The sequence below is a fragment of the Protopterus annectens genome, chromosome 15.part0 (assembly GCF_019279795.1).
Source record: "Protopterus annectens isolate FY-2018-M chromosome 15.part0, PAN1.0, whole genome shotgun sequence".
NCBI classification, from domain to species: Eukaryota; Metazoa; Chordata; order Ceratodontiformes; family Protopteridae; genus Protopterus; species Protopterus annectens.
In genome coordinates this window covers 224,816,210-224,842,948 of record NC_056749.1, presented here as the reverse complement: position 1 = coordinate 224,842,948, position 26,739 = coordinate 224,816,210, and the positions used below count along the sequence as shown (strand labels likewise).

The 26,739-nt window shown below is 45.1% G+C and overlaps 1 protein-coding gene across 1 annotated transcript in view; it reads right to left on the bottom strand.

The window, feature by feature from the left end:
- Positions 1-26,739, bottom strand: part of LOC122790151 (pre-mRNA 3'-end-processing factor FIP1-like) — a gene marked incomplete in the record, with an annotated part of 1,284,544 nt that overhangs the window by 182,833 nt on the left and 1,074,972 nt on the right. Inside the window, 1 exon segment of the mRNA XM_044057737.1 lies at positions 19,500-19,656. Within this exon segment, the coding sequence (XP_043913672.1) occupies positions 19,500-19,656 (157 nt within the window).

The window sequence follows — 26,739 nt, the reverse complement described above, 5'->3', positions numbered from 1 at the left end:
ACCCGTCTCCCACATGAAAATGGGATATTGCTGCCAACTGTACTTTCACCGTTGATGCACTGGCCCCTTGTTGAAATATCATGGACAAAAAATCCAAGACTGTAGGAATCGGAACAGTAAAAGGGTTTGAGGCCCTGGCTGTTAGCCCAGATAGAAAATCGTTTCCACTTGCTATTATAGATTTTCCTGGTGGATGGTTTATGAGCCGCTACCAGAATAGTTTTCACTGGTGACGAGATGCCGGGAGTCCTAGCCATTAGTGGAACTGGATCAACCAAGCCACGAGCTTGAGGTTTACCAGGTTCGGTGTTGGGCACCCTGCTGGGTGCGAGATCAGATCTGGAATGGGATCCAGGATTAAAGGGGAGGAGAGACTGTGAGACCGCAGGTATGGAAACCAGATTTGATGAGGCCAGAATGGGGCTATGAAGATAATTTTGCTCCCCAACAGTGCGGCTTTCTGAATGAACTTCGACATGAGCGGAAGCGGGGGATAAGCACAGAGTAGACCGGGAGGCCAAGCATGAATCAGAGCGTCTCTGGGGCTCTCCCCTTCTGAGGGAAGAATTGCAAAGAACTCGCTGCATTTTGTGTTTTGGGGAGTAGCAAAGAGATCACAGCGAGGCCAACACCACTTGTGGAAAATCTCCTTCGCAACTTTCGGATTGAGAGACCACTTGTAAGGACTGAGAATTACTCAACTCAATTTGTCCGCCAGGATGTTGGATCGTCCCGGAATGTGCATTGCTATCAGAAAGCGGTTGGTGGATATCGCCCATTCCCAAACTCTCATGGCTTCTCGACAAAGAGGGTAAGATATGGTTCCCCCTTGTTTGTTTATATACCAGACCACTGACATACTGTCTGTCTGTATTGCAATCGTTCCTAGAGGTAGAAGGTCTTGGAGAGCTTGCAACGCTAGAAGCACCGCCCTCATCTCCAGAACATTTATGTGCAAGGCGGTCTCCGACAAGGTCCACGTAACTTGGACGGTTCTGCCCAAACAATGCCCCCCCCCCCACCCTAGGCGAGAAGCATCCGTGGTTAACGTGGCCTGGGGAGGGGGAAGCACAAAAGGTCTCCCTTGCCTGAGTTCTGGGGAGTGAAGCCACCAAAGGAGGGATTCCCTGCAAACCCTGCTCAGGGGGATAGGGGTATTCAATGGATGGTGTAACAGTGACCATTGAACTTGGAGTGTCCACTGTAATATACGCATCCTTAAGCGAGCATGGAGAGAGAGGCCGATAGCCGCTGCCATCGAGCCTAGTGCTCTCAGGACTAACTCCGCCAGTGGAGCTTTTGTGCGAAGAAGAGCCAAAACTTGAAGGGAGAGGCTGGACAGCCTGTCCGAAGTCAAGAAGGCCCGAGAAGATCGGGAGTCTAGTCTGGCTCCTATAAAATCTAATACTTGCACAGGATGAAGAAAAGACTTCGGTATGCTGACTGAAATGCCCAAACTGTCGACGAGACAGAGCATAGTCCATCGCGATACAAAGTTGATGCCTGTTGGTTGCTGTGAGGAGCCAGTCTAGGTACGGAAAGACCCTTATGCCCTGAAGCCTCAGGTGGGCCGCAACCACTGGCATGACTTTGGTGAACACCCTGGGGGATGAGGTGAGTCCGAAAGGAAGGACCCTGAACTGGTAATGACTGGCCCCCTAGCCGGAAGCGGAGGAACCTCCTGGACCGTCTGTCCATTAGAATGTGGTAGTACGCGTCCTTGAGGTCTATCGAGCACATCCAGTCATTCTCCTGCATTAAGGGGAGAATAGATTGTACAGTGACCATCCGGAACTTTTCTTTGGGGACAAACGTTCAGAGCGGACAAGTCTAGAATGGGCCTGAGGTCCCCCATCTTTTTTGGCACCAAAAAGAACCTTGAGTAGTAGCCCGATCCGAATTGGTCTGGGGGGACCCGCTGGATGGCTCTTTTTTCTAACAAATTTGAAATCTCTACAGTTGCCGCCTCTCTTTGATTGGGTGGGACATCGGGGAGGCGACCACCTGAGGGAGGACGAAATAGGAAGGGAATGTTGTAGCCTCTGGATATAATCCGGAGCACCCATCCATCTTTCGTGATGGACTCCCACATTGACAGGTGCTTCGTTAAACGCCCCCCGACTGCCTCCAGAGCTGGACAGTCGGGTAAGCCCTCAGGGCTGCTGCGCGGGTCTCTCGGAGAAAGGCTCCCTAGACCCAAAGTTACGTGGTCCCCCTCTGCCTCTGGGCCGGCGTCCACCCTGCCCTTCTCTGCCTCTGGAGGGCGCGGAGTCCGAAGCTGGATAGGATTGTTGAAACTTATGGAACCACAGCTTCTTTTGCCCCCTCTGATTCCTTGAGAAGGAACGTTGGGGGCTTGAGAAGCGGACTCTGACGGCAGACAGCGTCTTCCCGTCCTTCTCGCTTTGGACTAGTGTATCACGGACGGTCTTGCCAAAAAGCGGAGAGCCGTCGAAGGGTGCGTTCGCGAAGGACGCCTTGAAAGGTTCTGCAAAATTACAAAGGCGGAGCTAGGCGTGGAGTCGCAAGACAACACCTGCCCCGCTGGCCCTTGCGGCTCCCTCCGTAGCATAAGACAGTAGCTGCATGGACGTATTTGAGATTGACTTAAGAGTGGCCATACGAGTCGCGAACACGGTCTTGTCCTCGACCGACATGGACTCTGGTGGAGCTGCAGCGTATTCCTTAATCAAGTCCCATTGCAGCCTGATGACATGCGCCATATAATTCAGAGCCCTCACAGAGAAGGTTGCTGAAGCAAAGGTCCGCTTCCTTATACGGTCCAGCGCCCGGGACTCCTTGTCCGGCAGGTGGACCATGGAGCTCTCCTGGGAGAGTTCTCTCTTAGTGGCAGCAGCCACCAACATGGCATCAACTGGAGACCCTTTGGCCCAAGCCTGCCTATCTGAAGGGAGGCTAAGGATTTTATCCGGCTGGCGTGGGATTGGCTCCACGGTGTCGGGCTCCTTCCAAGCCCGGTTAGTCAGGAGGTCTACCAGGGGATCTGCCGGTGGGGACACCCAGGAGGTAGATGGGCCCGCTTCAAATGCCTCCAGGAATACGGACTCATCCGAGGAAGGTTTGTGGGCAGACCACCCCGCCCTAATACGCAACATTTCCATGATGTCTCCTCCGAAGGAGACATCCTCGGGGGGTGACCTTGGGGAACCTTCCCTTTCCTCTAAGTCCTATCTGTGGTGACGGACTCGGGGGTGTCCATGTGCCTCCTTTTACACGTCCGTTTATGAGGCACCTCTTCTGCGGGACTATCAGAAGAGGGCTCGTCAATGGCCTCTTGTTCCTCCGAGGGAACCAACTGGAGGGTCTGAACAGGCTGTCCCGATGGAAGGATGATGGAAGGTAGACCCGTATGCAGTGAGGGAGTGGAAGGATCCAAAGCCCGGGTCGGGGACCTGGAAGACCTCGACAGTACCCTCTCCACTACCTCGAATGCCGAGGGAGAACTACTCTCTTCCAGCCCTGAGAGCAGTCTCCTCGGCTCTGAGATAGGGATCGGGGTCAGAGCCGAAGCCATCGGATCCGAGAGGGAGGTGCTCTCTGACATAGGGGGCACCGAAGAGGCACCCGCTCCCATGGATCCGACGCCCGGCCCACGGCCCCGAGAACTCAGATCCGAGATGCTCGAGGGTATGGTCGGCGTCGAGAAGGCTTGGGCCTCCAGCGCCGACAAAACCCCGGCTCCGAAAGGGCCTGGATTCGAAGACTCCAAAACCCAGATCTGGGTTAAAGAAGGAGAAATTGGGGCAAATATTGAAGCTGCACTCCCCCCCCCCTGTGGGGGGGGGGGAGGCAAGAGCACCCCCATCTGCATTTGGGTCTGCAGAAACCGACGCATCATCCTGTCCATATCAGCATCGGAGAGAGACCTAGTAGATCTAGAGGAGGTCGTGGAGGCGGGTCTGGAAGGCCGCCTTGATGACCTCGAGGGTGATCGGAGCTCCTCCTCCGGCGAGAAGCAACGGGATCGGAGCCGAGAAGGAGAAGATCCGGACACCCTCGGGGGCGATTTAGCAGTCTTCAATGGCGGAGCCAAGGGGTGAGGCTCGGCTCGCCTCATGTCGGTGTTTCTCCCTGTGCTTTTCCCTAGAAGGAGAAGACTGAACTTCCCTCGTACTCAAGGCAACAGTGGGAGGTTGAGTCCCAGCCTGAGTCGAGGGAGTCAAGGGTGCCGAAGCTACCTGGGCAGCCTGCACCTTAGAGGGAGAGGAGGAAGAGGCCTCCTCCGGGGGAAGCAATCCCGCCAGAATAAGCCTGTTCCTCCTGTCCCTCACAGCCCGGGGGTTGAAGGCTACGCAAACCTGGCAGTCTGACGACAAATGGGCAACCCCCATGCATATAACGCACTGAGTGTGGCCATCAGCTGGGGAAGGCTTATGGCCACACCCAGTGCACTTAGAAAAAAAAGCCTTACGGCCTTCGGCCATTTTACTAACACACGCACTCACACGCCCAAACACCTAGGGGAGGATAACTAAACACCAAAGCGCCAATCCCGAAAATAAAAAAGGGCAGAGAAACACTCTCTCAACACATACACTTTTTAATTAGTCGAAATTTAAGAAAAAAATCACTTCCCTGCTACTAAAGCTCAGGAGCTCTTCTCAAGTTGCTTGTGATCAAGCCGCGGCAAAAACGATCTGAGGTAGTGTGGTGGTGACAGGGGATTATGGGTAGAGGAGAGGAGCTAGGAGCTCAGATCTTGAAGCTTGGAAAGCTGCCGGTCGGATCCGAGGTCGGATCCGAGACCCACAGTTTGCAGAACAAATGAAGTAGCTACTTCAGATTGAGGCATTATAGAATGGAGAAGAGGAGCTCGAGCTTCGAAGCCTAAGCTTGTAAAGTGGCTGGGTCAGTTCCAAAAGCAAAGACTGAGGAGCGAATGAAAATGACATAGATCTGGAGCCTGGAAGCCTAGTATACCATCCCTTAGGAGGGTATAGTTAGCTTTGATGACTTTTTTCCTGAATTCTCTTTTGGTGTAGGAGCATCTCCGGACCCAACCACGAAGCTGACAACCGAAAATTCGGCAGCTGCAGTTTGATCCGGCAACGTTCCAGATTCCAAATGGGTCTCGGTAGAGGCCTGCGGAGGAATAGTGTCTGGTATCAGGGGCTGTGTAGGCGCCTCACTGAATTCTGTAGAGCTGCTGGCTGACAAAGGTAGAGTCGTCTGAAGGCCTAACTTTATGTGGTCTGTCCCTTTCTTTATCCTTTCTCTTTTTGGTGATATCCACTGTATGCTGACCGACGGATGCCATTTCGTACTGCGAAGGACTATCTTTGAAATGCCTAGCTACAAATTCTGCTCTATGGCGGATGGTCCAAGCGTTAAAGAGAGCGCAGAACTGACAACCAGGGCCATCGTTGTCTAGGCCTAAACAGGTTACACACAGGTTATGGACATCTCAGAGTGGTGTTAGTTTTCCAAGCGGAGAGAATAATTTACTTTTTCGAACATCGGTTAGTGCAAGAAAAAGGTACCCAATGGGGTACTTAGCTTTGGTTATTTTCTACTTCACTCTTGGCAGCGGCCGACCAACACACATGTAATCGTTTTCTGCTTCGGGCTCCACAGCAAGAAAGACTGATGTAATGGGATTGGCTGCCCTGCTTTATACTACTGACGTCAGTCCCTGGCGAACTGCGGCTGATGCAGGAGGGGAAAATCTTTACTCTGTTATTCAGGCCGGCCGACGGCTACCCAACAGGGATAACCCACAAGTGATGACTTCAACAGTGAACAAGAACATCTGCTCTTCTAGATGGCAGCTGCTTCTGAGTGAAAATACATCTACTGGCACTTTTGCATTTATAACTGCCAAGAGTCACTCCCCATGTGCAGAGGTGTACTACACAAAGGCAAAGCAGCTAATACAAAGAAACCAATGAAAAAGCTCAAACTGAGCACTGAACCAATGAAATAGCTCAAACTGAGCCCTGAGCCAGTAACCTTCAATTAGATATTCCTACTGCTATATCCTGCCACGAGGGTATGGGAGGGGATGGGGGTCTCCAAAAGATAACATACTGACTTTTAGTGCACAATCCTTAAACAGAACTGTATTCAGCTGGTCTGAATTCAGTCTATACTACGGCCAACAGAAGTGCAATGGAACAGAATTAAAGCAGAACACTTTTTTCTTAAATTAAATAGGCAACAGAGTAAAAAAAACAGCACATTTTTTCCCTTAACAAAATAAAACAACAGAACAGATCTTTTCTTAATTAAGTAAAAGCAGCAGTTGGTGTGAAATGCAGTCAAGTGCAACAATTGCAGTAGTAAAATTGAAACTTAGCATTTGTAATTCTCCTGGATGATTTGGTACGATCAGAGGGCAGAGGCTGATTGCCCAACTCTCTGGAGTCTTTCCAAGGCAAGTGTCAACCAGCGCAAATTTGTTTTTTAAGCTAATACAAAGAAACCAATGAAATAGTTCAAACTGTGCCCTGAAACAGTAAACTTCAATTAGACTATCCTACTGTACACTCCTGCAATGAGGGTACATTGGGGTTTCTCCAAAAGAAGATGAACTGATTTTTAGTACTCAATCCTCAAACGGTACTGAATTCAGCCAGTTTGAATCCATTCTATACCACAGCCAGCAGAAGTACAACGGAACAACAAAATTAAAGAACACTTTTTTTCTTAAATTAAATAGGCAACAGAATAAAACAGCAGAAAGTACAGTTTTGTACCTACCATAAATATAGATGCTCGAGTGTTAACACTGCTGCAGTCATTACACTTGGGTTATCCTGTCGTCAGGCGGTTCCCCAGTCAGCCAAGTCAAAGTCTTGTCCGGCGTTAGTTGCTGTCGCCTCCTCCATGATGTCAGTGTGACAGGGGTATATAAGATGCAGCCGACGCCATTTTCTTCAGTTTTTCTTGCCCCAGATGTCAGGTGCCCCCAAACAGGTAGGCAATTCAAATTGCTAATAAAACATACATAAGAAAAGCAAACAACAACTTTCAGTTACCAGCAAATAAGAGTGGAAGGAGGGAGGGTAGGTAACCTGGACTGCAGCAGTGCTTACACTCGAACATCTGCATTTATGGTCGGTACAAAACTGTACTATGTTCATCGTGTTACACTGCTGCAGTCATTACACTTGGGTGGAATCCCAAAGCTGAGGAAGGGAGGCTGGTTCTATAAGGCATTAGGGGTGGCTATAAGGCCTTGCAGCACAGCAGTGACGAAGCCAGCTCTGGATTTGGAGTATAAAGGCAAATGGCAATGCTTGGTGAAGGTATGCACAGAACTCCATGTTGCTGCTTCCAAAATATCCTTGGTAGGTACTCCTCTGAGGTAGGCAGTTGAAGTGGCTGTTGCCCTGGTGGAGTGAGATCTAATGCTGTAAGGTACAGGTTTCCCATGGTGGGTATAGCAGAAACGTATACAATGTCCTATCCATTTTGAGATAGTCTGTTTTGAAATGGCTTTTCACTGTGCTCCTGCAGCATATGCTACCAACAATTGCTCAGATTTTCTGAAAGCTTCGGTTTTGTCCAAGTAGAAGCGTAACTGCCTGTGAATTTCCAAAGAATGTAGTAGTCTCTCCCCTTTGTTCTGTGGTTTTGGATAGAAAGTTGGCAAGTGAATAGTTTGGTTTAGAGCCACACTTGATACCACCTTTGGCATACATGTAGGGTTAGTTCTTAAAGACACCCTGTCCTGGTGGAAAATGAGGAAAGGTTCCACTGCCATTAGTGCCTGTAATTCTGAAACTCTTCGTGCTGATGTTATTGCCAGTAGCAGAGCAGTTTTCCAAGAGATGTATTTTAATTCTGCTGTGTTAGCTGGCTCACAAGGAGGCAAAGTTAATTTTTCCATAACAAAGTTGAGGTCCCAAGTTGGGGTAGGTACTCTACGGGGCGGTCTTATGATTTTAGCCCCTCTGAGGTATTGTTTGAGCAAACGATTAGAAAAAATTGGTGGAACCGTGTTGTAATGAGCAGAAATGGCTGAGGCCTGGATCTTGATGGATAAGAAGGAGAGGCCCTTGTCCAGCATCTCGGTTAAATATTGAAGTATCTGAGGAATGTTTGGGACAAGAGGGTCAAGGCTGTTCGCCTGGTTCCAGGCACAGAATCTCTTTCATTTATCCGAGTAGGCTTTTCTGGTGCTAGGCCTTCTGGCCTCCAGAATGACATCCATAACAGCTTTGGAGAGCGGTATTGTTGACTAAGGAATTTTCCATGCAGCTAGGTTTAAGGTCTTTAGCTGGCTGTGAAGTATCCGATTGTTGTGCTGTGTCAGCAAATGTGGGATTTGAGGCAAAATCCAGGGTGGTTCTTGTGCTAACTTCTTTAAGATTGAGTACCAGGTGCTGGCGTGGCCAGTCTGGTGCAATCAGGATCATCTTTGGCTCTTCTTGCCTGGCTTTTATGAGTACCTTTGGAAGGAGAGGTAAAGGAGGGATAGCGTATAACTTGCAGGTTTTTCCAGCTGAATGACAGGGCATCCACTTTCCATGCTTGTTGATGGTAACTCCTTGTGCAGAATTTCTGTACCTGGCAGTTCATTGGGGATGCAAACAGATCTATGTCTGGGCTCCACCATTTTTGTGTTATCATTCTGAATATTTGTGGATTCAATTCCCATTCATGGGGATCCATGTTTCTGCTTAGGTCGTCTGCCAGTGTGTTTTTCTCTCCTGGCAGGAATTGTGCTTGCAGATGAACTTGGAAGTCTAGAGTTGTGTTCCACAAAGTCATGGCTTGTCTGCAGAGGGGGTAGGAGTGTGTGCCCCCTTGCTTGTTTATGTACCACATAACTGTAGTGTTGTCTGTCTTTAGTAGTAGTTGTCCTGGATGCAGCAAGTCCTTGAAAGCTGTAAGTGCATTTTGTACAGCTAGCATCTCTTTTTGATTGATATGAAGACGCCTTTGCTCTGTGGGCCACTTGCCTTGAATACATTTTCCTGCCATATGTATGCATCTGTTGTTAGTGTTTGCCTGGCTGTGGGTTGAGTAAAAGGCTGTCCCTTGCTGAGGTGACAAGCTTGAGCCCACCATCGAAACTCCTGTTGAAGGCAAGGAATTAGAGGTATAACTGTTTCCAAACTTTGACAGTGTTGAGACCATACACTCTTTAGGTACCATTGTAGTTTCCTCATATGCAGTCTGGCATATGGAATTAGTAGTATGCAAGATGCCATATAACCCAAGGCCTGCAGAATTTTTCTTGCAGGGAGTTGGGTCTTTGTTGCCATCAATTGAAAGTATTGAGTCAGTTGTCCTTGTTCGTCTGGTGTGAGATAAGCCATCTGGGCCGGTGTTCAAGCTGGCACCCAGGAATATTATCTGTTGTGAGGGCACTAGCTTCGATTTATTTTTGTTTACTGTGTACCCCAGGCAACTTAACTTTTTTACGAACGCCAGATGCTTTAGAAGAATGTCCTTGCTCTCTGCTTGAATCAGGCAGTCATCCAGGTATGGATAAATTTGAATTCCTTTTTGCCTGCAAAATGCAATTACTGGTGCCAGGCACTTTGTGAAGACCCTGGGCGCAGTAGATAAGCCAAAGGGCAGTGCAGAGAATTGATAGTGCATTGAACCAGCTAGAAATCTGAGGTATCTTCTGCAGTTTTGTCTGATAGGGACATGCAGGTATGCCTCCTTGAGGTCCAAAGTCACGAGCCAAGCTTTCTTGCCCAGCATGGGAAGAAGCTGCTGTAGTCTCAACATTTTGAATTTCGGAACATCCAGGTAAGTGTTTAGAGAAGAAAGATCCAGAATGGGTCTCCAGACTTTGTCCTTTCTGGGAACCAGAAAAAGTCTTGAATAAAATCCTTGTCCTTGCTCCTGTGGTGGCACCTTTTGAATAGCTCTCATGTCCATGAGTGCTGTAATTTGTTTTTGAGCCTCTGCACATTGATTTGGTGGCAGATTTGGCATTCCTTTTAACCTTGGCAGAGTGTGAAAGTGGAACCTGTAACCTTGAGATACAATGTTGAAAACCCATTTGTCTTTGGTGATGCAATGCCAATTGTGATAGAAAAGTGCCAGTTTTCCTCCTAAGGGGGCTGCCAAGAGAGAGCTGTCTGGCAGCTGTAGTGGGAAGTCATTGAGGCTTCTTTTTATAAGGTTGTGGCCTGTCTTCCCCTTCTTTCTGGCCTGGTGTACCCCATTGTCGAGGCCTGTAAGGGCCTTGTGCTTGACCTCTACCTTTTGACGTCTGTATCTGCCCCTTTGAGGTCTGTCTGACACTGGAAAGGACCAATTCTTTGTTGGTCAATTTCTGCTAAAACGAGGAGGCTGAACCTGTAAGAAATCCTTCACTGTTTGCATAGATTTTGCCTTATCTCCAAAAAACACATCCCGCTGCAAAGGTGCATCCAATAATTTTACCTTAACATGATCTGGTAACGTATGTTCTTTTAACCAAACATGCCTTCTAATGACAGAGCCTGTAACTGCTGCTCTACAGGAGGCCTCTAAGGAATCAAACCCACATTGCAAAGTATGTTTTCCCACTTGTTTAGCTGCATGCAATAAATCCTGCATTTCTTTAAAATTAGGAGGATCTGAATCTGGAAGCATCTTTTGTTTCAACTGAGACATCAAAAATTGCTGATATTTTAGCATGTGGAACTGGCAATTTAAGGCTATCATTGCTAAAGTTGCAGACATAAATACTTTCTTTCCCCATCTGTCTAATGCTCTGGAATCTCTGTCAGAGGGAACTGGGTTTTTTGCTGATGAGGCCTTAATCCCTCTGGGTCCCTGAGAAATAGTTTCAGGGTCAGCAACAGGGCGTTTATACAGAAATTTGTGAGAGTCAGGGACTCTGTAATATCTATCAGGTTTAACTGGGGCTGGAGGTAAGGAGTCAGGTTTTAAGCTGGATTCAGTGTACACATCATCCACAATATCTAACACTGGCGGAATAGCCAGGGGTCTGTGTTGAGGCAATAAAAGAAAGTCTCTGAGCCTTTTCTTGGATTCTGAGTAATCCTGGCCTTCCCAATGGAAATGCTCCCTCATGGTATGCAAGGTCTCCCCAAAGGAGTAGTCCTCAGGTGGAGAGGCTGATGGAATTGATTCCTCAGCATCAGAATCCTCATAAGGGGGTAAAGAGTATCCTAGGTCTGAGGATGAATCTGAAGAAATGGACACTTGGTCGGAAGATTCATAGTCTGCATCTTGTCTGGGCCTTTTATCAGGAAGGGGATGGGACCCCCTGATCAGGGTGATTAGGTCTTCGGCCATTTTGAGCATTTGTTTCTTAGGCATGGAAGCCTGTCCTGGAGAATGCTGTATCTGTTTCTTAGTTTTTAAGGGGGCCTTAGACTTAGCAGAGGGTTTAATGGTTAACTGGGTAGGTCTGAAGACACCCTCTGAAGCTATGGATTGCTCAGCTACTTCGGTTCCCTCTGAAGGGTTAGTTTCGGTAGGCTAAAAACCTAGAGCATCCGAAGGCCCAGCCAGCTCCACGTGGGAGTTGGAGGCGGCCTGTGGTTCTGTGGAAGCAGTTGTCAGGGGCTGCGTAGGCTCCTCGCTGAAAACCGGCGACTGGCCTAGAAGAGGCCTCGTCGTCAGTTTTGGGCCTCGGATGCCTGTCCTTGTCTTTGCGCTTTTTATGCATTCCAGTCGTCGGAAGTTCTGACGGCATGGTGTAATCGAATTTTCTGCCAAAGTAATGTCGGGCAAAATCAAACCGACATTTAATAGTGCGCTTGTTAAACCTAGCACAAAACCGACAACCAGTGATGTCATGGTCTGGGCCTAGGCATGGAATACAATAGGAGTGGAAATCCTTATGATGTATTTGCTTCCCACAAAAAATACAGTTATTAACTTTTACTGACATCGGTCTGAGGCAAGAAAAAGTTTCCCCAACGGGGTACTTAGCTTTGTAGAAGACTTTGGTTCTGGATTCGGAATGAAAATCTCAGGAGTCGGCCGACCGGCACTTGTGAACTGCTTCTGCTTCGGGCACCGCGCGGCAAGAAAGACTGAAGAAAATAGCATCGGCTGCATCTTATATACCCCTTGTCGCACTGACGTCAGGGAGGAGGTGACAGCAACCGACGCCGGACCAAGACTTTGGAACTCAGGCAGACTGGGGAACCGCCTGACGGCAGGATAACCCAAGTGTAATGACTGCAGCAGTGTAACATGATAAACATCAGATCTTTTCTTAAATAAGTAAAAGCAGCAGTTGATGTGAAATACAGTCAAGTGCAACAAATGCAGTAGTAAAATTGAAAAATTTTGGATGTACAGTTGCTACTGTCCCCTTCCTGGAGGGGGACTTGACTCCTCTCTGACTACCCTGTTTTGGACCCAAGCCTCTGCTAACAACTCTAAGCTTGTCTTACTTTAGAGGATTTCTTTTATTTAAAATGGTTAGCCTTGGAATGTTTTCTGTGAAAAGATCACTGCTTAGTGGGCAGTTCTCAGTACATAACATTTTGAAAAAGTTGCTTAACATATATCACTATCATCTCATTTTCTTCCAGGCTTTTACAGATTTCTCCAAAAGTGGAATCTAAATAATAGGTGTTTACCAAAGGGATGTTTAACAGCAGCTTCTTAAAATCATCAGTCAGTTGCTGAATCCTGAGCCAAGCCTGCACATGTAGTAATGATCTTGTGGCTGCACTTCTATTGCATGTGTACAAAGCACTGTAGCTACACTTAATAGCATGATTCCGTATTTCAGATGTAACTAGGATCAGCCTGGCAATCTAGTCCTTCAGGGTTCATCTGCCATGATCTCTCCGTCACATACTCATACATTCCAGGAACACTAAAAAGGCTAGAGTATAAGTGGTGTAAACTTTCCTACCATAAAGTTTCAACATCATGCTTGAGCCAGGTGCTAGTTACAATCTCATAGATAATCCTAGGGAAACCACTGCTATGTTAGCTACAGAATGCTTGTACAGATACTACTGTCTTAGCACGCTGTAGAAAGTACAGTTGTGTACACTTACCATAAATGAAGATGTTTGAGTGCATTCATTGTTGCAGTCATTACATTTGGGTTATCTGCCTGCAGGTAGCCCTCAGCTGGCCTGAATACCAGAGTCTTCGATTCCTGTGTCGGATTATCTCTCTTCTTCCATGACGTCAGGGGTATAAAACATGCAACCAATGTCATTACATCAGTTTTTCTTGCCCATGATGTCAGGTGTCCCCACAAAGGGAAGCAATTATATGTTATGTTACACCTCCATCAAAAAGGAAATACATCATAAAGCTTAAAAGAAGCAAAGGTAGAGCCAAGAGAAGTCAGGGGACTGGAGGGAGGGTAACCAGGTCTGCAACAGTGAATACACTCGAACATCTACATTTATGGTAAGTGTACACAACTGTACTATGTTCTTCGTGTTTCACTGTTGCAGTCATTACATTTGGGTTGATTCCCAAAGTTAAGGAAGGGAGAAGGAAGTTAGAGAGCATTAGGGCCAGCTATTAAGCCCTGCAAAACTGCAGTGGCAAAACCAGCTCTGGATTTAGAAAAAATAGACATATAGTAATGCTTGGTGAAGCTATGTACAGAGCTTCAGGTAGCAGCTTCTAGGATGTCCCTAGTAGGGACCCCTCTGAGAAAGGCTGTAGAGGTAGATGCAGCCCTGGTGGAATGTGATCTTATCCCGTGTGGTAGGTTTTCCATGGTGCTTATAGCAGAAATGAATGCAATGGACTATCCATTTAGAAATGGTCTTCCCCCCTCTGCCCCTGCAGCAAAGCCAACTAGCAGCTGTTCAGATTTTCTAAGCGGCTTAGTCCTGTCCAAATAAAATCTCTGTTGTCTGTGCACGTCCAAAGACTGCAGAATTCGTTCTCCTTTGTTTTGTGGATTCGGGAAAAAGGTAAGCAAATGAATGGACTGATTTAGAGCCACACTAGACACCACCTTGGGCATAAAGGAAGGATTGGTCCTGAGGGGAACCCTATCTGCATGGAAGATGATGAAGGGCTCCACTGCCATGAGGGCCTGTAATTCAGACACTCTTCTTGCTGAAATGATGGCTAGAAGGAAGGCTGTTTTCCAAGAAAGGAATTTCAACTCTGCAGTTGCAGCTGGTTCAAATGGAGGGAGAGTGAGCTTTTCCAATACAAAGTTAAGGTCTCAGGCTAGAGTAGGGGCTCGCCTGGGGGGGGGGGTCTTAAATTTTTGCCCCTTTGAGGAACTGATTTAACAGTGGGTGAAAGTAGAGGGGTGTTCAGTATTATAATGTGCTGAAATTGCAGAGGCATGAATTTTAATTGATGAGAAAGATAAGCCCTTGTGGAGCATTTCTGTTAAGTACTGAAGAATATGAGGTAAGCTGGGCACCGTAGTGCCCATATCCTGGGTCTGACTCCAGGAACAGTATATTTTCCACTTTTCACCATAGGATTTTCTAGTACTAGGTCTCCTTGCTTCCAGAATGACATCCAGCACCTGCTTACTGAGAGATGCTATTGGAGAGCTCAAGGAATTAGCCAGGCTGCAATGTTCAGGGTTTGAAGCTGAGGATGCAGAATCTGGCTCACCTGCTGGGACAGCAGGGAAGGTGTCTGAGGTAGGTGCCATGGATCCAGCAGTATCATGTTGCGCAAGAGGGGGTACCAGTGCTGGCGGGGTCAGTCTGGTGCAATAAGTATTATCCTTGGTTTGTCCTGTTTGATCTTTAGCAGAACCTTCGACAGGAGAGGCAGAGGGGGGAAGGCATAAACCGAGAGGTTTTCCCAGGTAAAGGACAAGGCATCCACTTTCCAAGCTTGACTGTGGGGAGTCCTTGTGCAGAATTTGTCCAATTGGTAGTTCTGGGGGGAGGCAAACAGATCTATATCTGGAGTCCCCCATTTGTTCCTCAAGAGGTTGAATATTTTTGGTTCCAGCTTGCATTCGTGTGGATCCATGAGATCGCTGCTTAGGTCACCTGCCAGTGAATTTAGCTTGCCTAGCAGGAATTGAGCTTGTAGGTGCACTTGGCAGCTCAAGGCTGTGTTCCACAGAGCCATGGCTAGTCTGCAGAGAGGTTACGAGTGGGTTCCCCTCTGCTTGTTTATGTACCACATAACTGTGGTGTTGTCTGTCTTTACCAATAATTGCCCTGGAAGGATGTGGTCTTTGAAGGCTGTCAGGGAATTCTGTACAGCTAACATTTCTTTTTGGTTGATATGCAGGTGCATCTGACTCGGGTTCCATTTGCCCTGAATGTACTGCCCTGCAAAGTGAGCCCCCCATGCATAGTCTGATGCGTCTGTTGTTAGGGTTTGGGCGGCAGGGGGTAGATTGAAAAGGAGCCCCTTGTTGTGGCGTCTGGCCTCTGCCCACCAAAGCAACTCTGTCTTTATAGAAAGAATGATAGGAATCATTGATTTCAGGTCCTGAGAATGTTGACACCATAGGCTTTTTAGATACCATTTAGTTTCCTCATATACAGTCTTGCATATGGAATTAGTAGAATGCAAGAGGCCATGAACCCCAGGGCTTGCAAAATGTCCTTGCAGATAGCTGGGTCTTCGTGGCCAGTAGTTTGAAGTAGGGTGTCAAAGTTGTTTCTCTTGAGTGAGGTAAGCCATCTGGGAAGTTGTGTTCAAGCTTGCTCCCAGGAATATAATCTGTTGGCAGGGTACTAGATGAGATTTCTTTTCGTTTATGGTGTACCCCAGCGAGGTTAGAAGTTTCTTTATGAATGCCAGATGTTTTAATAGCATGTCCTGGCTTTCTGTCTGAATCAGACAATCGTCCAGGTATGGGTATATTTGAATATTTCTCTGCCTGCAAAATGCAATGGCTGGAGCTAGACACTTTGTGAATACCCTGGGAGCAGTAGATAAGCCAAAGGGAAGTGTATTTCCTGCAAGATTCCCTTATTGGAATGTGCAAGTAAGCTTCCTTTAAGTCTAAGATTGCCAACCAGGCATCTTTGCCTAGCATAGGAAGCAGCTGTTGAAGTGTTAGCATTTTGAATTTTGGGATTACCAAAAATGTATTTAGAATAGAGAGGGGCCAGGAAAGGACGCCAGGAGCTGTCTTTTCTGGGTACCAGGAAAAGTCTTGAATAAAAACCTTGTCCCCTTTTCTTCTGCTGGGACAGGTTGAATAGCCCTGATACTTAGAAGAGAGAGAACCTGCTGTTGAGCCTCTGCCCACTGATTTGGGGGTAGGGCTGGCCAACCGTTTGGGGTTGGTAGGGTGTGGAATTGGAATCTGTATCCTTGGGAAACTATATTTAAAACTCATTTGTCCTGGGTAATGAGTTCCCAGTTTTTTGCATGCAGGGCGAGCTTTCCTCCTAAGGGAGCAGGAAGTTGAGCAGGGCCTGGAAGGGTTAAGGTTAAATCATTGTGACATTTTTCCATAGGGGGGTGTCTTACTACTTCCGGTTTTAGAAGTGGGAAACTCCCACTGCCTAGGCCTGTGTGTAGCCTGAGACTGTAACCAAAGTGGTCTGCTGTTCCTGGGTTTGGACTGAAGGCCTGGAAGAGATTGGAAAGGACCAATTCTTTGAAGGCCAATGCCTACTAAATATGGGAGGCTGTACTTGCAGGAAATCTTTAACAGTTTGCATAGATTTAGCTTTTTTCTCCATCTTTTTGAGGACGACTTCTGCTTTGTTGCCAAACAGGCAGTCTTGGTTTAAGGGAGCATCCAGTAATTCAGCTTTAACATGATCTGGCACGTTTTGCTCCTTAAGCCAAGCATGCCTTCTAAGTACAGACACACTGATCCAGCCCTGCAAGATGCTTCTAAAGAGTCAAAACCACATTGCAAACTATGTTTATCAACTTGTTCAGCAGAATGAATTAAATCCTGCAATTCTTTATGCTCAGCACAGTCAGGAATCAACATCATTTTCTGTTTAAGTAGTCCCATAATATGCTGCTGATACTTTAACATATGAAACTGGCAATTTAAGGCCCTAATGGCCAAAGTAGCATAAGTGTATACCTTCTTACCCCATCTGTCCAAGGCCCTAGAATCTCTATCAGATGGGGTACGTTTTTTGGCAACAGTAGCCTTAATGCCCTTTGGTCCTTGGGAAATGGTCTCTGGATCCACAGTATGATTCTTGAAGAGGAACTTGTGAGAGTCAGGTACTCTGTAATACCTGCCAGGTTTTCTGGGAGCTGAAGGTAGTGTCTGAGGACAGGCTAGATTCCAAGAAGGCATAATCTACAATGTCCAGAATAGGAGGTACAGCTAAAGGCCTGTGTTGATGGAGGAGTAAGAATTCCCTAAGCCTCTTTTTGGAGACAGAGTAATCCTGGCTTTCCCAACGGAAATGCTCCCTAAGAGTGTGCAAGGTTTCACCAAAAGAAAAATCTTCTGGAGGGGAAGCAGAGGGAATGGAATCCTCTGCATCAGAATAGTCATAGGTAGGTAAGGGCAAATCCTGGTAATCAGAAGAAACAGAGATTTCAGAATCCTGATCAGAAGAATCAGAAGGAAAATCTGTTCTAGGTCTCTTAGAGGGGGAAGGCTGGCTTCCCCTAATTAAAGTGATAAAGTCTTCAGCCATTCTAAGCATTTGTTTTTTAGGCATATGTGCCTGACCATGCGGTTTGGACGTCATTTTCTAGGCGTGGGTCAAGTTTTAGGCCTGGATGAAGAAGATGGCGTAGGTTTAAAATGCAAATCTGTAGGCCTGAATACACCCTCAGAAGCCGGTGTCTGCACAATAGCTCCGGACTCATCCAAGGTAGAGACATCTGCAGGTTCCATAGTTGAAGAAGCATCTCGTGGCATACCGGACTCAGAATGGGTCGCAATAGAAGCCTGCGAATCTGAAGTAGCGGGTATCAGAGGCTGTGAAAGTGCCTCACTGAGTACCGGTGAACTGGCGACTAGCTTAACGGATGCGTCGCCGGCAGTTTTGGACCACTGCGGTCTGTCTTTATCCTTACATTTTTTCGGAATATCGGTAGACGGATGGCTTAGTTAAACCGAGTACCAAAATAATTTGCTGCGAAAATAGACGACGAATAGTTTGGGGGTTGAATAAGGCACGAAACCGACAGCGAGGGATGTCGTGGTCTGGGCCTAAGCAAAGAATGCTGTACAAATGAAAATCTTTATGAGGTATTTGCTTTCCACAGGCAAGACAATTGTTAACTTTTACTGACATCGGTTAAGAGCAAAAAAAAGGATCCCCAATGGGGTACTTAGCTTTTTTCATAGACTTCGGTTCTGAAACTCGAAACTTAAAATTTCAGGAGTCAGACGACTAGCACTTGCGAAATGCTTCTGCTTCGGGCACCGTGCGGCAAGAAAGACTGATGTAATGGCGTCGGCTGCATGTTTTATACCCCCGACGACATGACATCATGGAGGAAGAGACAGCATCCGATGCAGGAATCCAAAACTCTGGTATTCAGGCCTGGCTGAGGGTTACCTGCAGGCAGATAACCCAAATGTAATGACTGCAACAGTGAAACACGAAAAACATTTTACCTGTTTTCCTCCAACCAGTGGCTCTGAATCAGGCTCCAGGGACCCAATGCCTAGAGAAATAGAACAGCTAATGGTCTGGGCTATTCTGTAACAAGGAGGTCCTACTAGTTTTAGACATCTTCTCATACCCTCATCTAAAATGTTCTGTTATCAAAGTCAAGCATCTCTGTGAAGAAATCCTTTGGGGCAGGGATTCAAAAGATAAAGCATCCTCACTCTCCTCTGTGTTGCAAACCAGTGGGGAGGCTATCTGACTTTAGTAGTGAAATTCTCCTACGAGAGTTCAGAAGCAGAAGATTCAAGAGAAGCAAATCATAACTCTTTAATCAGGGAAGCATCTCCAGATGTAGGGGATTCATTTCATGTGTGTAAAATTTGCAGACACAGGGATGAGCATTCAGCCCTGAGATGCTGGCCGAAAAGTTAGATAGCGAGGTATCCTCCCCTCTGACTGGAAGTTATTTGTTCTGGAACTGGGGTTTTCAGGCTTTTCAGCAGCAAAAGTGTCACAGTGTCTATACTTAGGCCTGAGTCCTCTGATGGCACAGCTAATATGTTGAAGGACGAATGTCCGCTGTAAGCATACCGAAATGCATGCCCAGCCCAGAGGTCTCTCTTCCTCAAAGGAAGCCTAGCTATCAGTAGGTTATGGGATATTTCGATAATGCTGCTTTTCAGTCATTGATAATGCACTCCTACATATACATTTGACTTAACCAAAGGGACTTTTACACTTGCCATCCTGATACCATAGAGATAGCCAGTCACCACTGACCCTGGCACCATTTCCAGTGCATATACAGATGAAGACCAGATTAGTGAACACACAACGGAATGTTCAGTAACTACCCCATAACTCACTTCAGATTGTCGAACAGGACAAAAAAAAAACAAAACAATTTATGGATTCTGGTGGTACACAGTAATGCCATGAGGTATGCATTAGCCAGGGAGGTATTAGAGGAAGTTAAAAGTCTGGAACAATGATGACATAACGAATATCATCAGTGGATTAAATCTCATTGGTAATAATGTTGCCAAGAATCATCCCAATGAGTAATCAACTTACTATACTTACTAGCTATAATCACTGGAGGAGGGGACTCTGTCTCGATCCCGTTTAGAGCCACAGTATTCCCAGTGGCTGCTACTTGGACTATTAGTACTTTTATCCACCGTTGTCACCCAAGGAGTATGAGATGAAGAAATAGGTGGATAACTAATGAAGCCAGCATCTGCAGAAAAAAAAAAATGTTTAGTGCCAAACCTAAAGATGTCATTGCCTTCAATGGAAATTGTACTAGCACAACATATTTCAACATTATTGAAGATCAAAAATGTGTACTTCCCAAAACTATAGACATCAAAATTTATCTTTAGTTAGTATAGTTACTATACTGTATATGTAGGCTGTATGACCTTAAGGATGTGAAACACCTAACCAAAGTGAATTTGGTAATATAGGAGAGTGAAATCAGGATAAAGCAGAAGTGTACATAACAAGAAAAAGTCTTTTTACCATATTTAATATGAAATTCCCAAATAGAACTTGGAAATAACAGATATAAAAAGTGCATGCCATGACAACTGATCTTCAAAAGTACCGAAGCAGCTAACCCTCAAAACATTTCTGCTGATAATTGTGAAGACATTTTCGAATGGGCATTTTTTTTATTGACTCCTTGATAACATAGCATCTTAAGAATGATGCAGAAAATGTGAAATGAAAATCTTTGTTGCTATGCTCACAAATAAATAAAGTCAATATAAGACACCAAAACAGCACAGTAAAGCAACTTCATACCATTAACTCAACAAAGCCCAGAGCACTTGCTCATACAGCACATATTCACATTAACAGCCGTCATTCAACTGCATCCATAAACTGTTGCTAAATCACACTTAAATGTCCGACAGTTTCTTTCACGTACTGTTTTATAACCTCTCTCACACATGCTCACTGTTTTGTAATTTTAAACTTTTTATTTCATTTAACTAATTGCTCTGCAGAGAACAGCCAGTGAAAAATGTAGTCCAACTTTTCTCGAAAGAACTGAGGTGACAATTATACTGAATAAGGGTAATTTGGCCAGGACATTCACTCAGCCATTGCCACTGCTGACTGCACGACTCAACTTCCGATGAATCATGCATAATCAAGTCTTAAATTTTAAATTATTTTAAAGGTACCTTTTTTTATCCAGGCCATCTACCAAAGATATTATTCTGTAATGGGACTTGTGTCTCTTGATAGAGATATTAACTTTTCCACTATTTATGCAATTAAAAATTGCTTAACGTACATGTAAATCAAATTCTTTCATCTAAGTTTACATTTTTTTCTTGGTATGATTCACTGTGAACAGTGAGTACATAGTGACCCTTTAAAAAACAATGAAAGTTTTTGCAAAAATACAGAACCAGAATGCTGAAAATACTCTTTAAAATGTTAAAGTAAACGTTACGACAAAGTAGTGAATTTTGACATTCTATTTTCTTGGTTTTTGCCGAAGTATTTTACAAGCCTGGCTGTTGTTAAAATGTTTGCTTTTGTTGATACATTTATTCATGCCCACCCTACCCCCAAACAAAAGACAAGAACTTTTCTCACAAGATAACAAGAACATTTATGTTACTAGTGGTAGTATGTGAACCTAGCTTGCGGACGATTGGAAAAAGTTTTTTTTTTTACCCAGACTGCAAAGACTAGCAGCAACCAAAATACTGAAAGCACTTAATAAAATGAACACATGCATGCATGCACTCCCTGTATTTCACAAAGGCCTCAAGTAATCTCCAGCCACGCATACTTCTCAACTTCTTAGCACAAGAAATCTGGACAAAGGCCCAAAAATAGGGACACCTTTTAAATATTGCTCTTATAATCTTAGAAAGTTGTTAGAATAATAGGATTTGTGTTAGCATGCATTTTTGAAGGATAGGAAGTCAAACTCAAATGCATTATCTAGTGACTTTAATCCTTAGATCATCTCAATGATTTGTCAAAAAACCCACAATTGTTATGAGGAACGGACCAAAAATGACAAAAATCCGGACATTCTGTGAAAATTTGTACAGTTGAGATGTATACTCCCGTGACTAGACTAGACACCTTTCAACCTCAACAGGCACTCTGCAAGGATTATACTTGTCATTAGTGGTATGACAATGACTAATAAGAAATAAAAGCACCTGAGAAGAATCCAGCAAATTGTTCAAAACAGTGGTATTTACATGCAAAACTAACACTTCTCTAAGACAGCTGGTACACTGTTATGATTATATCAACTTCTAACAGTTTAGTATAGGCTCTTGCCAAGAAAAAAACATTCCATTCAAAAGAAAGGCAAATACATGGGCAGTACACATATATCATATACTACCTTCCCAGATGGCACTATCCCACTCATCTTATCTATTAACTGTATGTAGGAGAAGCAGTGTAAACAGGAAATACCCTGGGAGGAATACCACATCGGTCTCTCTCTTTCTCTCTTCACAATGCTAGTATATTAAAAAATCACGGGAAGTAGAAAATGGCATATGCCTGAAAGAATACATCATGAGGCAAACAAAATTAACTGCAGAATGAGGAATACCTTTCTTATCAAAACAAACATTACTGCTGTAAATATAAAAGTTACGTACTTACCATAACACTGGATCCTTTTCATCCAAATCCATCCTATATGACATTTGGGTACCAAAGCACTCTTCAGACCCATTCTGGCAATTAGCCGGAGAGCTCTAGTGCCTAGAGCTCCTTTAAAAGTTCAGCCTAATCTTCTGTGGGCCTCTCTCTTTAAGTTTGAGTTTTCTGCCTAGCAATGACCTGCATCAGGAGAAAAGCAATGACACTTTGACAGCAGAAAGTGACAATTTGGATGGAGATGCAAGGATGTCATATTGGATAGAATTGGATGAAAAGGATCCAGTGTTATGGTAAGTACATAGCTTTTGTAACCTATTTTATCAGTCCATCCAATTTGAATAGCTGGGACAGAATCCCAAGCTACCCAAGTTCTCAAGTGGAATCATGACAAGATACTACTGAGAACCAAAGTTTCAAATGCAGCTCTGATTCCAGAAATTTCCAATTTATAATGTTTGGAAAAGATATGCTGCATAGACAATGCTACTGCAGCATAAATGTCACTGATGTAGGAATTTCTAAAAAAGACTGTAAAGGCTGCCATAGACTCTGTATAATGGGCCTTGGAATTTGAAGTTAGGGTCTTGCTGCTGCTAGGGTAGACAAAGGAGATAGAATCAGATAGCCATCTAGGTAATGTTTAAAACTTTGCTTCCAGCAGGTTAGGTTCCAAACTATACAAATAACTAAGAGTCCTTTCTAAATATTTTGGGTTTCTGTAGGCAATATTTTAATTGCCTATGGACACTTAAGAGTACAGTAAATATTTTCTTTTATGGAATAATTTGGGAACAATAATGGAAGATTAACAGAAAGGTTATTATTTTTAGGTTCACAGATGTATACTAGGCTAACGACCCCTGGGGTCTTTTTAAGCCTAGTCATGCTTCCCAAATACATCTGACAATTGTGGTACCAAAGATTATTTTGAAGAACACACGTGGGCTTGGGTGGTCTAGCATTTATAGGCTGCCTCTATTAGAGACGCAGGTGCCAGACAAGGGGGCACATTTACGATTCCCCATCCACTGGTCCAAGTTATGCTCGAATTGGGTAAAGGAAGAACTCTGCTTCACCTGGATGAAAAGCTTGTTCCAAAGACTTAGGGACACAGGTGGACAGTGGTTTCACCTTCGATAACCACATCGCCACAACAGCCAGGAAACCCTTCTATGTGGCACATCTCATCACTAAGGGCTTTTCATCCAGAAAAAAAGGAGGTCTTTGTCCCAATGTACTCATCCCTCATTAGACCCATTATAGAGTACAATGCCCAGTTTGGTATGTACCTCACAAGACATCTGCAACAGCTGGAAAGGCTGCAGAAAAACTTCACCAAAAGAATCACAGGCCAAAAGAATCACAGGCCTAAAGCAGATGCCCTATGCTGACCGTCTAAAAAATATTCCAACTATACTCTGTAGCATATCATCGACTCTGAGGTGATCTCTGCTTAACATACAAGGCCATGTCAAACCATGAGCTGTTGGACATGCTCCGCTTAAAGAAATCCCAATCCCTCAGAGACACACGCTCCAGGGATCTAAATCTTGTCATCACAATGAACAAAACATGCTGGAGGGATAGGTTCCTGACACAGAGACTCCCCATACTCTGGAATAGACTGCCTATACATGTCAAGCAGGGCACCTCCTTGGCCCTCTTCAAAAGGAACCTTGATGATTGGATGGGAGATAGGAAATTCACCCCGGGGATCACATCAGTTGGCCTGCTAGACAGGGATCCAGGGAAGTAAATATTGTGGGAAGAAATATCCAAGGAATTGTTATGGCTAGGCTTGTATAGGCCCTAGGAACGATAGCCTAGTACCAACCTAAGAACCTAAGGGGTATTTTAAGTCAGACAAGTACCTGTCCTTCAAACATGTCTTATGTTGCAAACAAGGTTTAAGTCCCAAAAGTAGGTAATTCTGATGCCATCTGTTTTGCAAATGTGCTGCAGCTCCAAAAGAGAGGTCTGACCAGAGGGATGTGAAAAAAGACTGGGTTATGGAATTAGAAGCCAAGTGAGCTTCTGCAAATGAGGCCTAAGCACAGGAAAACAAATCTGTCCGGACTAGTATGGATCCACTTTAGGGACGAATGACTGATTAGTTCTCAAAGAGACTCTATTCTTGTGAAAGATCAGGTATGGCACAGTAACAGATAAGGCATGTAGTTCTGAAATGTGTTTAGCTGATTTAATAGCCACCATAATTTTCCAAAATAAATACTTCAGGTCTGCACGTGAAGTTGGTTCAAACTGAGGCTTTGTTAATGCTTCCAGGAGTAAATTTAAATCTCAAGGAAGCATGGGGTCCTTAATGAGAGGTCAAAAGAGGAAAACTCCTTTGAAGAAGCCTCACACAGTTTATGAGAGGCCAAAGTACTGTTTAGAGTGATAATTTAAGAAGATAACTAATTGCACTTCAATGGTAAAACAGCTGGAACCTGCTTCAAACAAAAGACCAGAACTGTAAAACATCCACAACAGAAATGAAAAATAGTTTGATTCTTGAGTGGTGGCCCAAAAACAGAAACATTTCCATTTACTTTTAACGTTTTTTTTTTTTTTTTGAGTAGACTTTCTGGATTAAAGGTGGATTACATACTCTGAAAGGGATGTTTGTCTGACCATTGGGGGAAACTGGAGAAGCCATGCAGTTAGCTTGAGATACTGAAAGTCAGGGTGAGGCTGACCAGTGGGGTGTAAAAAAGATAGATTTTTGGATCTAGAAGCTAATGGGGCTTTCTCAATGGAGTCTTGGGCAACAGAAACGAAATATGTCTGAGCTACTACGAAGCAATGAGAATTACTTGTGATTTGCAAGTTAATGTCTTCTGTAAAAACCTGGGTATTAAGTGAAGAGGTAGAAATGCATAAAGACGACCAGGGAGCCAGTGGAAGAGTAGAACATCCCTGGAAGACTGACTGAGTTGGGGAATTAGGCAAAGCAGCTTATGAACTTTGCATTGGTGGGAGAGGCAAACAAGTCACAGCAAGGCAGGCCATAATGATTGAAAATTTCTTCAGCCACTGACATATTGAGAGACCAATCATAAGGCATTAGGAAAGTCCTGTTAAGCCTGTCTGCTAGCCAGCTGGACTTCGCTGGAATGTGAATTGCCATTTGAGGGCCACAGGAATCTAAAGCCCATTGTCATACTCTCATGGGATCTCTGCAAAAGGCATAATACTGGGTCCTCCTTGTTTCCTGATGTACTAAACCACTGACATTTTGTCCTTTGTACGGCTATCACTCTTGAAGGCAAGACGTCTTGAACTTCCTACAATGCTAGGAGAACCATCCTCATCCCCAGGATGTTGAAGTGAAGATTGATCCCTAACTAGTTCCAACTGTTTGGAACACCTTCCCCTTAAATGACCCCCCCCCAAACTACAGAGGAGGTATCTATGGTGACTACTGTTGTTGGAGACAGCAGAAAGTACAGTTGTGTACACTTACCATAAATGTAGATGTTCGAGTGTATTCACTGTTGCAGTCATCACACTTGGGTTATCTGCCTGCAGGTGAACCTCAGTCGGCCCGAATACCAGAGTCTTAGTATTTCTGCGTCGGATGCTGTCGCTTCTTCCATGGCGTCAGGTCGTTAGGGGTACAAAAACAGATAGCCTATACCATTACATCAGTTTTTTTTGCCCCAAATGTCAGCAGCCCCCAAATATGGAGGTAGTATATGGTGGGGAAAACACCACAAGTAAAAAGTAAATACCAATGCCATTCGGAATAGCCATAGAGCGGAGAGGTAGATAGATAGAGAAAGCCAGGGGGGCTGGAGGGAGGGAAACCAGGACTGCAACAGTGAATACACTCGAAATCTACATTTATGGTAAGTGTACACAACTGTACTATGTTCTTCGTGTTTCACTGTTGCAGTCATAACCCTTGGGTTGATTCCCAAAGCTGAGGTAGGGTGGAGGCAGTCAACAAGAGTTAGGGCTGGCTAGTACACCTTGCAAGACTGCTGTAGCAAATCCTGCCCTGGATTTGGAAAAGATAGGCAAGTGGTAATGCTTGAAAGTGTGCACAGAACACCCCAGTTTGCAGCTTCCAGAATGTCCCTGGTAGGGACTCCCCTGAAAAAATGCTGTAGAGGTAGAAGTAGCCCTAGTGGAATGTGTTCTGCCCCCCTGAGGGGTTGGTTTTCCATGGTGCTTGTAGTAGAAATGGATGCAGTGTGCTATCCATTTGGAAATGGTTTGTTTTGAAATGGCCTTGCCCTCTGCCCCTGTTGCAAAGCTGACTAGCAGCTGGTCAGATTTTCTGAAAAGCTTAGTCCTATCAAGGTAGGACCCGAGCTGTCTGTGCACATCCAAAGAGTGCAGGATCCTTTCCCCTTTATTCTGAGGGTTAGGGAGGAAGGTAGGCAAATGGATGGATTGGACACCACCTTAGGCATAGAGGATGGGTTAGTCCTGAGGGAAACCCTGTCATCATGGAAAATAATAAAAGGGTTCTACAGCCACCAGTGCTTGTAACTCAAGACACTCTTCTAGCTGAAGTGAAGACTAGAAGCAAGGCTGTTTTCCAAGAGAGGAATTTTAACTCTGCTGAAGCAGCAGGTTCAAAAGGGAGAAGCGTGAGCTTTTCCAGTACGAAGTTAAGGTCCCAAGCAGGGGTGGGTGCTCTCCTTGGGGGCCTTGT